At 34.1% G+C, this 12,281-nt stretch overlaps 2 protein-coding genes across 16 annotated transcripts in view; one reads left to right on the forward strand and one right to left on the reverse strand.

Annotated features, from left to right (window-relative positions):
• The window catches only part of LOC142344731 (potassium channel subfamily T member 1-like), a 179,492-nt gene that overhangs the window by 16,675 nt on the left and 150,536 nt on the right, over positions 1-12,281 (reverse strand). The gene's annotated exons all lie outside the window — the stretch shown is intronic.
• Positions 2,077-8,200, forward strand: LOC142344300 (uncharacterized). Its single transcript, XM_075395888.1, has 5 exons — positions 2,077-2,087; positions 4,974-5,079; positions 6,897-6,951; positions 7,953-7,990; positions 8,059-8,200. The coding sequence occupies exons 1-5, from the start codon at positions 2,077-2,079 to the stop codon at positions 8,131-8,133; spliced, it is 285 nt and encodes a 94-aa protein (XP_075252003.1). The 3' UTR covers positions 8,134-8,200.

The following is a 12,281-nucleotide window of genomic DNA, read 5'->3' on the forward strand; positions in this document are numbered from 1 at the left end:
TTTTAACGGTTCAAGTTGAAAGCACTTAGTTAGATGCAGTTTAATGTTCATTTCATTTCTGTTTGTGATCTGTTTTTGGTATTTCAAAAGCATTTTCGGACTCAATGCTTTTTTCCATACCGAATGTCTGCTTACTTCTCGTATGATAAGTTGTTCCCGTCAACAATTTTCCTCAGGAGAACGCACTATATGTCTTGTTTTATGGATAAGTCATCTGAGTTGCTAGAAAAATAAGGCTAAAAATATTGGGAAAACAGCAACAGGCTTGTGTCAAATGGGTTTGCACCACAAATATTTCCAACGATGGAGAATGTAATGCATTATTGCAAAAACCAAATCTGATCAAACATTTGATCAAGTTCTCTAGTTCAAAACTTGTATCTAGATATATGGTTTCATACAAAGATCATATATCATTTCTTTGATCTCATAAAAGGATCATACACTTTTTTAAGCATGTTTTTTTTTTCGTTTCAAGAATGGTCCATCTATGATTTCTTGGATTTCATGCTAGGGTCATGTATGAGAACTTGGATTTCATACAAGGATCATATATGATTTCTTTGGTTTCATACAAAGATCATATATGAATTCTTTGATCTCATACAAGGATCATACACTTTTTTAAGCGTGCATTCTTGCTTTTCTTGAATTCAATTCTTGAATTGTTCATCTATGATTTCTTGGATTTCATGCTAGGGTCATGTATGAAAACTTGGATTTCATACAAGGATCATATATGATTTCTTTTGTTTCATACAAAGATCATATATGATTTCTTTGATCTCATACAAGGATCATACACTTTTTTAAGCGTGTATTCTTGCTTTTCTTGAATGCAATTCTTGAATTGTTCATCTATGATTTCTTGGATTTCATTCTAGGGTCATGTATGAAAACTTGGATTTCATACAAGGATCATATATGATTTCTTTGGTTTCATACTAGGATCGTACTAAGAAATCAAGTATGGACAGTATGAAATCATATATGATCCTTGTATGAAATCAAAGAAACTTCAACCCGGGCTCTTATTTGTTGTATGATATTTAGCCTTTTGTATCCTAGGGTATATTTCTGTATAATTGATCCGACCCACTTTAGTGGCGAGAAGCTGTGTGCTCAACTGGTTTTTTGTTCAGTCAATTTTTGCCGATCATTATGTTTATCGTAAAAATGTTTTGAGTGGCATTGTTAGATAGTGTGTCAGCGTAGAATTTAAAGTAACTAGCAGGCCCGCAAAAGCACCACAAAAAAAACATTTATAAGAATAGGTTTTTAAAAAATCAGATTTCTTTCGCACCACCTTTTGTGCTGGAACCCCTTCATCTCGTTCAACAGCCAGATGTATTATATTACGCTGGGTCGAGGAAATAAGCCCCACGGAAAGAAAACCCACTTAACTTTAGATAGCAAATAAACCACCACGGAAATAAACCCCCATTTTAAAATTGAACTTCGACTGTAATAATTTGTTTGGTTGTGATAGTTTCAAGTCAAGTCCCACGGGCCACTGAGGCATGGCCATGGCCCGCCAGGCATGGCCAAACGCGCTAAATGCGCAGTTCTTTAATAGTAAAGTGGGGATTTATTTCCGTGGGGGTTTATTTCCGTGGGGGTTTATTTCCTATCTAAAATGAAATGGGATTTTTTTCCGTGGGGGTTTCCTTCCGCAACCGCGTTACGTTACCGATGTGTTTGGTTTAGTATATAACCCCAAGCACCAGCAGTTTTTTGTTTAACTTTTTTTGGCTTTGCTATCTGGCAAATTTAAGGGGCGCTACGACGTACACCGATATTGATCTTCATGATGGCTTAGCTAAACGAAGGTAAAACGCTAAGCTGCATGTCTATTGAGCAAAGATAAGGAGCTTAAACATTGAAGATATATAAGAAAGGCAGGAAAAAACAGAAAAGACTGAGAAAAAGAAAGAGAAGAAAAGGAGAGCATATATATTAGATAAAAAAACATGACATGAAAGAAACAGAGAAAACACTGACAAGAAAAGAAAGAATAAGAGCAAAAAGGGAAAAAACAGAAAAGCAAGAGAGAAAAGACAGAAAAAAATGCAAGAGATGACAGAAAGGTAAGAGAAAGGAAAGGGAACCGAAAGAGAGAAACAAAAGATAAAAGAGAGAAAAAAAGAACAGAAAGGAGAGAAGAAAACAGAACGAGAGAAAAGACAGAGAAGAAAGAGAAAAGGTGGGAAAAACCAGAAAAGAGAGCCAGAAAGAAGCATAAATGGAAGAGAAAAGAGAAGAAATAGAGAACAGAAAGGCAGAAAAAAGAACAGACGGAAAAAAAGAGAGAAAAGAGAGCAAAGGAAGGGGGAATAGAAACATAGAAGAGCAAGAGAGAAAATCAGGATATGAAAGAGGGAGAGAAAACACAGAACTGAAAGCTAGAAAAAAGATTTAAAAAAAGGAAAAAGAAACGCAAAAGAGGAAAGAAAGACAAAGAGGTATGAGGGAGAAATGTATGAGGAAAAACAGAAAGGAAAGAGATATTTAAGCGAGGAAAAAGATAGAAAAGGGAGACAGAAAAAAAAGAAACGGAAGAGAAAAGACGGGAGAAATAGAGAAAACAAAGAACAATAGAAAAGAAATGAAGAAAAAAGGAAGAAACAAAAGAAAAAAAATAACAGAAAAGCGAGAGAAAAGAAAGAGAGAAGGAAGATAAAAGCAAGAGATCACAGAAAAACAAAATTGTTTCAGAAACCAAAGAGAAACGAAAAAGAAAAAACAGAAAATAGAAAAAAAAAATGCAGAAAAAAGCAAGCAAAAAAGAAAAGGAGGAGAAAAGAGACAGAAAAGGAAGAGAGAAAAAAGACAGAAAATAGAAAAATAAAGAAGAGAAAGAGAGAAAAGGAGCGGTAAAAACACAGAAGAAAGATAGAGAGAGAAACAAAGAAATGAAAGGCAAAACACAAAAAAACTAATGAATGAGAAAATAAACCGAGAAATTAAAAAAGAAACCAAAAAACCGAAACGACCATTGAAAGAGAAAAACTGCGAAACCAGCAAGAAAAAGAGAGAAAAGAAGATAGAAGGAAAAGAAGACAAAAGGAAAAAAAGAAGAGAATGAGAGATACGACAAAGCAAAAAAAGGAGGAAAAAGAACAGAAAAGAAAGACTAGTGAAGAAAAGAAGAGAAAAGAACGACGAAAAAATAGAAAAGGCAGAAAAAAACCGAAAAAAGGAAGAAAAAAAGAGAAGAGAAAGGCAGAATTTGGAGACAGAAAAGGAAAAGAAAAGCAAGAGAGAAAAGAAAAGCAGAAGAGAATAGAAAGAAACGGAGAGGTAAAAAAGACAGAAGAGAGAGAGAGGGAGAAAGAGACAGGAAAAAAATGAAAGAGAAAAAACGAACAAGCCCAATGAAAAAGAAAAAAATCCGAGAAGCCAATAAAGAAAAAGTAAGACAGAAGAAAGAGAAGCGAAAAAAAGAAGAGACACACACACACACAGAGAGAGAGAGAGAGAGAGAGAGAGAGAGAGAGAGAGAGACAGAGAGAGAGAGAGAGAAAAGGAAGAGAGAAAAGAAAGGCAGAAGAAAGCCAACAGAAGAGAAAGAGAACATATAAAAGAAAGCGAAAAAAACGAAAAAGAAAGAGTAAAGAAACAGAACGAAGAGTCAGAAAAGACGAAAAGAAAAAAGAACAGAAAGTGAAGAGAAAAGCAGAACTGAAAGACGAAAAAAAGCAAGAGAAAAGAGAGAAAAGCATAAGGAGAAAAGAACGAGAAAAGTAAGTGAGAGAGAGAAGAGGATAGAAAAAAGACAGAAAAGTGCGGCCGAAAAAATACAAAAAGCAAGAGAGAAAGGGAGAGATAAAAAGACATAAGAGAGCGAATGGAAAAACAGATAACTGAAAGAGAAAACAAAAAAAAAGACCAATCAAAGAGAGAAAAGCAAAAAGGTGAGAAAAGATAAAGAGAAAAGAGCCAAAAATAAAGAGAAAAGTAGGCAGAAGAAAAAGAACAGAAAAGAGAATAGAAAAGAAAGAAAAAAGAAAGACGGAAAAAAGAAAAGAATTAAAATAGAAAAAGCAGAAAAGAGGAACAGAAAAAAAAGAAGAAAAAAGAAAAGAAAGGCAGAAACAAAAGACTGAAAAGAAAAAGCAAGAGATGTAAAATAGGGAAAGAGAGAGAGAGAGAGAGATGAAAAACAGAGAAATGAAAGAAAACGCAAAAAGGACCAATGAAAGAGAAAAGGAAACTAAAACAGTAAAACAGAAAAAAAGAGAAAAGCAAAACCAAGGAAGAGAAAAGAGAAAGGAGAGAAAGAAGAGACGAAAGAGTGCAAAAGAACAGATAAGAAAAATAACAGAAAAAAAGAATAGTGAAGAAAAGAGAACAGAACGACGGAAAAGAAAGAGAAAGAAAAAATAGAAAATGCAGAAAAGAAAAACAGAAAAAAAGGAGAAAAAGAGAAGAGAAAAGCAGAAACTAAAACGAGAGACAGGAAAGAGAAAAGCAAGAGAAGGGAAAGGAGAGGCAAAAAAGACAGGAGAGAGAGAGAGAAAGAGGGAAAGTAAAAAAATGAAAGAGACAACACAAAAAGGACCAATGAAAGAGAAAAAAGAAAGCGAGAAACCAAAAGTAAGACCGAGAAGAAAGAGAAGCAAAAAAGAAGAGAATGAGAGATACGACAAAGCAAAAAAAGGAGGAAAAAGAACAGAAAAGAAAGACTAGTGAAGAAAAAAGAGAAAAGAACGACGAAAAAATAGAAAAGGCAGAAAAAAAAACCGAAGAAAGGAAGAAAAAAAGAGAAGAGAAAGGCAGAATTTAGAGACAGAAAAGGAAAAGAAAAGCAAGAGAGAAAAGAAAAGCAAAAAGAGAATAGAAAGAAACGGAGAGGTAAAAAAGACAGAGAGAGAGGGAGAAAAAGAGACAGGAAAAAATTGAACGAGAAAAAACGAACAAGACCAATGAAAAAGAAAAAAATCCGAGAAGCCAATAAAGAAAAAGTAAGATAGAAGAAAGAGAAGCGAAAAAAAGAAGAGACACAGAGAGAGAGAGAGAGAGAGACAGAGAGAGAGAGAGAGAGAGAGAGAGAGAGAAAAGGAAGAGAGAAAAGAAAGGCAGAAGAAAGCCAACAGAAGAGAAAGAGAACATATAAAAGAAAGCGAAAAAAACGAAAAAGAAAGAGTAAAGAAACAGAACGAAGAGTCAGAAAAGACGAAAGAAAAAAGAACAGAAAGTGAAGAGAAAAGCAGAACCGAAAGACGAAAAAAACCAAGAGAAAAGAGAAAAGCATAAGGAGAAAAGAACGAGAAAAGTAAGTGAGAGAGAGAAGAGGATAGAAAAAAGACAGAAAAGAGCGGCCGAAAAAATACAAAAGCAAGCGAGAAAGGGAGAGATAAAAAGATATAAGAGAGCGCATGGAAAAACAGATAATTGAAAAAGAAAACACAAAAAAGACCAATCAAAGAGAGAAAAGCAAAAAGGTGAGAAAAGATAAAGAGAAAAGAGCCAAAAATAAAGAGAAAAGTAGGCAGAAGAAAAAGAACAGAAAAGAGAATAGAAAAGAAAGAAAAAAGAAAGACGGAAATAAGAAAAGAATTAAAATAGAAAAAGCAGAAAAGAGGAACAGAAAAAGAAAAAAGAAAAGAAAGGCAGAAACAAAAGACGGAAAAGAAAAAACAAGAGATGTAAAATAGGGAAAGAGAGAGAGAGAGAGATGAAAGACAGAGAAATGAAAGAAAACACAAAAAAGGACCAATGAAAGAGAAAAAGAAACTAAAACAGTAAAACAGAAAAAAAGAGAAAAGCAAAACCAAGGAAGAGAAAAGAGAAAGGAGAGAAAGAAGAGACGAAAGAGTGCAAAAGAACAGAGAATAAGAAAAAGAACAGAAAAAAAAGAATAGTGAAGAAAAGAGAAAAGAACGACGGAAAAGAAAGAGAAAGAAAAAATATGAAATGCAGAAAAGAAAAACAGAAAAAAAGGAGAAAAAGAGAAGAGAAAGGCAGAAACTAAAACGAGAGACAGGAAAGAGAAAAGCAAGAAAAAGGAAAGGAGAGGCAAAAAAGACAGGAGAGAGAGACAGAGGGAAATTAAAAAAACGAAAGAGACAACACAAAAAGAACCAATGAAAGAGAAAAAAGAAAGCGAGAAACCAAAAGTAAGACCGAGAAGAAAGAGAAGCAAAAAAGAAGAGAATGAGAGATACGACAAAGCAAAAAAAGGAGGAAAAAGAACAGAAAAGAAAGACTAGTGAAGAAAAAAGAGAAAAGAACGACGAAAAAATAGAAAAGGCAGAAAAGGAAAACAGAAAAAAAGGAGAAAAAGAGAAGAGAAAAGCAGAAACTAAAACGAGAGACAGGAATGAGAAAAACAAGAGAAAGGAAAGGCAAAAAAGACAGGAGAGAAAGACAGAGGGAAAGTAAAAAAAAATGAAAGAGACAACACAAAAAGGACCAATGAAAGAGAAAAAAGAAACCGAGAAACCAAAAGTAAGACCGAGAAGAAAGAGAAGCAAAAAAGAAGAGAGAGAGAGAGAAAGAGAGAGAGAGAGAGAGAGAGAGAGAGATAGAGAGAGAGCAAAAAGGAAGAGACAAAAGGAAGGCAGAAGAAAACAAATAGAAGAGAAAGAGAACAGTGAAAAGAAAGCGAAAAGAAAAACGAAAGAGAAAGAGTAAATAAACAAAGAACAGGCAGAACAGAACAGAGACAGGAAACAGAAAAGCAAGAGAAAGGAAAGGAGAGGCAAAAAAGACAGGAGAGAGAGAGACAGATGGAAAGTAAAAAAAATGAAAGAGACAACACAAAAAGGACCAATGAAGGAGAAAAAAGAAACCGAGAAACCAAAAGTAAGACCGAGAAGAAAGAGAAGCGAAAAAAAGAAGAGACACACAGAGAGAGAGAGAGAGAGAGAGAGAGAGAGACAGACAGAGAGAGAGAGAGAGACAGAGAGAGAGAGAGAGAGAGAGAGAAAAGGAAGAGAGAAAAAAAAGGCAGAAGAAAGCCAACAGAAGAGAAAGAGAACATATAAAAGAAAGCGAAAAAAACGAAAAAGAGAGAGTAAAAAACAGAACGAAGAGTCAGAAAAGACGAAAAGAAAAAAGAACAGAAAATGAAGAGAAAAGCAGAACCGAAAGACGAAAAAAAGCAAGAGAAAAGAGAGAAAAGCATAAGGAGAAAGGAACGAGAAAAGTAAGTGAGAGATAGAAGAAGATAGAAAAAAGACAGAAAAGAGCGGCCGAAAAAATACAAAAGCAAGAAAGAAAGGGAGAGATAAAAAGACATAAGAGAGCGAATGAAAAAATAGATAATTGAAAGAGAAAACACAAAAAAGACCAATCAAAGAGAGAAAAGCAAAAAGGTGAGAAAAGATAAAGAGAAAAGAGCCAAAAATAAAGAGAAAAGTAGGCAGAAGAAAAAGAACAGAAAAGAGAATAGAAAAAGAGAAAAAAGAAAGACGGAAACAAGAAAAGAATTAAAATAGAAAAAGCAGAAAAGAGGAACAGAAAAAAAAGAAGAAAAAAGAAAAGAAAGGCAGAAACAAAAGACGGAAAAGAAAAAGCAAGAGATGTAAAATAGGGAGAGAGAGAGATGAAAAACAGAGAAATGAAAGAAAACACAAAAAGGACCAATGAAAGAGAAAAAGAAACTAAAACAGTAAAACAGAAAAAAAGAGAAAAGCAAAACCAAGGAAGAGAAAAGAGAAAAGAGAGAAAGAAGAGACGAAAGAGTGCAAAAGAACAGATAATAAGAAAAAGAACAGAAAAAAAGAATAGTGAAGAAAAGAGAAAAGAACGACGGAAAAGAAAGAGAAAGAAAAAATAGAAAATGCAGAAAAGAAAAACAGAAAAAAAGGAGAAAAAGAGAAGAGAAAAGCAGAAACTAAAACGAGAGACAGGAAAGAGAAAAGCAAGAGAAAGGAAAGGAGAGGCAAAAAAGACAGGAGAGAGAGACAGAGGGAAAGTAAAAAAAATGAAAGAGACAACACAAAAAGGACCAATGAAAGAGAAAAAAGAAACCGAGAAACCAAAAGTAAGACCGAGAAGAAAGAGAAGCAAAAATGAAGAGAGAGGGAGAGAGAGAGAGAGAGAGAGAGAGAGAGAGAGAGAGAGAGCAAAAAGAAAGAGACAAAAGGAAGGCAAAAAAAAACAAATAGAGGAGAAAGAGAACAGTGAAAAGAAAGCGAAAAGAAAAACGAAAGAGAAAGAGTAAATAAACAAAGAACAGGCAGAAAAGAACAGAAAAAAGAGAGAAAAGCGAAACTAAGGAAGAGAAAAAAAGAAAGAGAAAGGAGAAAAAGAAGAGACGAAAGGGTGCAAAAAAGAAGAGAAAATGAAGGCAGGAGAACTGAAAAATAGAAGATAAAGTCGGAAAAGAACAACAAAGAGAAATAAAATAAAGAAAGAGAGAAAGGAAAGAAAGACAGAAACGCAAAGGAGAAAAGAAAAACAATAGAGAAAAGAAGAGAAAAAAGACAGGGTGTGTGAGAAAGAGAGAGAGAGAGAGAGAGAGAGAGAGAGAGAGAGAGGATGGGGGGAGGGGCGGACAACAGAAATGAAAGAGTGAAAACATAAAAGACCACCAAAAGAGAAACATAGCTGGCAGATCACCAGAAAATAGCCACAATAGCTTAATAGCTCTGTAGTCTCAAAAAATCAGTAAACAAGACAGACCAAAAAATTTTCTTTTCATTGAGGGCTGATATGTTATATTTTGATTAAAATCTGAAGAATTTTTTCTGCCTGTATTAGCTGCTCTCAAATAACCTTCATTTAGAGTGACACACACCCATTTCACCTTATCTCTTTGAATTAAATTAAAAAGCCAATTTCAAAGTGAGGAAGTCATTTTTGAGAGTGAGGCAAGTCAAGTGTGGCCAAAATTTTAATCACGCGAATAAAAAAAAACTCGCTCAACTAAGAGCGAAAAATGACGTCACGCACGCACTTCAGATGAAACTGCATGAGCGAATGAACAAAAAGCAAATTGGAAATGGTTGTGACGTCAAGTGGTCGCAACAAAAATCGCGACGACAAAACAAAAAAAACCAAGAGAAGGCCAATAATAGCCCCAGCTATCGCTGTGCGGCAAATAAAAAGAAACCGAGAAACCAAAAAAGAAAAGAGACGTAAAAGAAAGAGAAAAGCAAAAAAGACAAAAGAAAGAGGAAGAGAAAAGAAACGAAAGGCAGCAAAAAAGAAGAAAGCGAGAAACGGAAAGTAAAAAAGAAACAAAGAAATACTGAAAGAAAGAAAGCAAGCGATACGAAAGACGAAAAAAAGCAAGAGAAAAGAGAGAAAAGTATAAGGAGAAAAGAACGAGAAAAGTAAGTGAGAGAAAAGAGGATAGAAAAAAAACAGAAAAAATACAAAAGCAAGACAGAAAGGGAGAGATAAAAAGACATAAGAGAGCGAATGGAAAAACAGATAATTGAAAGAGAAAACACAAAAAAGACCAATCAAAGAGAGAAAAGCAAAAAGGAGAGAAAAGATAAAGAGAAAAGAGCCAAAAATAAAGAGAAAAATAGGCAGAAGAAAAAGAACAGAAAAGGGAATAGAAAAGAAAGAAAAAAGAGAGACGGAAAAAAGAAAAGAATTAAAATAGAAAAAGCAGAAAAGAGGAACAGAAAAAAAAGAAAAAGAAAAGAAAGGCAGAAACGAAAGACGGAAAAGAAAAAGCAAGAGATGTAAAATAGGGAAGAGAGAGAGAGAGAGAGAGATGAAAAACAGAGAAATGAAAAAAACACAAAAAGGACCAATGAAAGAGAAAAAGAAACTAAAACAGTAAAACAGAAAAAAGGAGAAAAGCAAAACCAAGGAAGAGAAAAGAGAAAGGAGAGAAAGAAGAGACGAAAGAGTGCAAAAGAAAAGATAATAAGAAAAAGAACAGAAAAAAAGAATAATGAAGAAAAGAGAAAAGAACGACGGAAAAGAAAGAGAAAGAAAAAAAAATGCAGAAAAGAAAAACAGAAAAAAAGGAGAAAAAGAGAAGAGAAAAGCAGAAACTAAAACGAGAGACAGGAATGAGAAAAGCAAGAGAAAGGAAAGGCAAAAAAGACAGGAGAGAAAGACAGAGGGAAAGTAAAAAAAAATGAAAGAGACAACACAAAAAGGACCAATGAAAGAGAAAAAAGAAACCGAGAAACCAAAAGTAAGACCGAGAAGAAAGAGAAGCAAAAAAGAAGAGAGAGAGAGAAAGAGAGAGAGAGAGAGAGAGAGAGAGAGATAGAGAGAGCAAAAAGGAAGAGACAAAAGGAAGGCAGAAGAAAACAAATAGAAGAGAAAGAGAACAGTGAAAAGAAAGCGAAAAGAAAAACGAAAGAGAAAGAGTAAATAAACAAAGAACAGGCAGAACAGAACAGAAAAAAAGAGAGAAAAGCGAAACTAAGGAAGAGAAACAAAGAAAGAGAAAGGAGAGAAAGAAGAGACGAAAGGGTGCAAAAAAGAAGAGAAAATGAAGGCAGAAGAAGAACTGGAAAATAGAAGATAAAGGCGGAAAAGAACAAAGAGAGAAATAAAATAGAGAAAAGAAAGAGAGAAAAGAAAGAAAGACAGAAACGCAAAGCAGAAAAGAAAAACAATAGAGAAAAGAAGAGAAAAAAGACAGGGTGTGTGAGAAAGAGAGAGAGAGAGAGAGAGAGAGAGAGAGAGGATGGGGGGAGGGGCGGACAACAGAAATGAAAGAGTGAAAACATAAAAGACCACCAAAAGAGAAACATAGCTGGCAGATTACCAGAAAATAGCCACAATAGCTTAATAGCTCTGTAGTCTCAAAAAATCAGTAAACAAGACAGACCAAAAAATTGTCTTTTCATTGAAGGCTGATATGTTATATTTTGATTAAAACCTGAACAAGTTTTTGCTGCCTGTAATAGCTGCTCTCAAATAACCTTCATTTAGAGTGACACACACCCATTTCACCTTATCTCTTTGAATTAAATTAAAAAGCCAATTTCAAAGTGAGGAAGTCTTTTTTGAGAGTGAGGCAAGTCAAGTGTGGCCAAAATTTTAATCACGCGAATGAAAAAAAAATTGCTCAACTAAGAGCGAAAAATGACGTCACGCACGCACTTCAGATGAAACTGCATGAGCGAATGAACAAAAAGCAAATGGGAAGTGGTTGTGACGTCATGTGGTCGCAACAAAAATTGCGACGACGAAATAAAAAAACCAAGAGAAGGCCAATATTAACCCCAGCTATCGCTGTGCGGCTAATAAAAAGAAACCGAGAAAACAAAAAAGAAAAGAGACGTAAAAGAAAGAGAAAAGCAAAAAAGAAAAAAGCCAAAAGAAAGAGGAAGAGAAAAGAAACGAAAGGCAGCAAAAAAGAAGAAAGCGAGAAACGGAAATTAAAAAAGAAACAAAGAAATACTGAAAGAAAGAAAGCAAGCGATACGAAAGAGAAAAAGAAAGGCAGAAGAAAAATAACAGTAACGAAACAAAAGAAAGAAAAAAGACAGAAAAGAACAAAAAAAGAAAGAGCAAAGTTCTTCCTAGAGTCAAAAACAAAACCCGAACAAATTCTTCGCAGTCTACCATTTGCTCTAATAAAACTGACAACAAAAATTCTGGTTAATTAAACTTCAGTTGTTAGATCTCAGTCTCATAAGAAGTTTAAACATCTGAAGTTTAATTAACCTAATCATTTGTTGTCAGTTTTATTAGTGCAAATGAAGTTAGGCTGCGAAGCATTTGTTCGGGTTTTGCTTTTGACTCTCGGAAGAACTTCTCTCTTTCGTTCCTTTTTCTTTTCTGTCTATTTCTCTTTCTTATGTTTCTTTACTGTTCTTTTTATTCTGCCTTTTTTTTGTTTTTCTCTTTCGTTTCTATCTTTTTTCCTTCTGTATTTCTTTGTTTCTTTTCTATTTTGTTTCTTTCCTTTTCTTTTTCGTGTTTTTTTCTCCCTTTGTGGCTCTCTTTTCTCCTCTTTCGCTCTGTCTTTTCTTTTCTTTTTCAAGTTTTCATGGTTTTCTTCAAACAAAGTTTAATTACGGAAATAAAATCGAAGATAGAAAATTGTCCATATAAGGTTATTTTAATTAGCTAGATAGTAATGCCTCAGTGACAACTTTTTGTGTAACGTTTTAAAAATCTCCATAACATAGATTGATGCGATTCTTCTCATCAGAAGTTAATACGCAAGATGTTTGGTGACTGATTGGGTTTTTTTAAATGATCTTTTGCTTCACTTTTTTCAATTTTGTTTGAACTCAGTCTCATAAAAGCATTAAATTAAATTGAAATAAGTGAAGCAATATATGATTTAAAAAACCAAATCGGTCACGCAAACATTTTGCGTAATAAGTTCCGCTTAGAAGAATCGC

This window comes from Convolutriloba macropyga, chromosome 8 (assembly GCF_964194025.1).
Source record: "Convolutriloba macropyga chromosome 8, txConMacr16.3, whole genome shotgun sequence".
Taxonomy (NCBI): domain Eukaryota; kingdom Metazoa; phylum Xenacoelomorpha; order Acoela; family Convolutidae; genus Convolutriloba; species Convolutriloba macropyga.

What these genes read in the sequence shown, in the direction of transcription:
- LOC142344300 (XM_075395888.1), top strand. An exon ending in AGGAAGAGAGAAAAGAAAGG is followed by an intron (nt 5,080 to 6,896) that starts CAGAAGAAAGCC and finishes GACAGAGAGAGA; the next exon opens with GAGAGAGACAGAGAGAGAGA. An exon ending in AAGAAACCGAGAAACCAAAA is followed by an intron (nt 7,991 to 8,058) that starts GTAAGACCGAGA and finishes AGAGAGAGAGAG; the next exon opens with AGAGAGAGAGAGAGCAAAAA.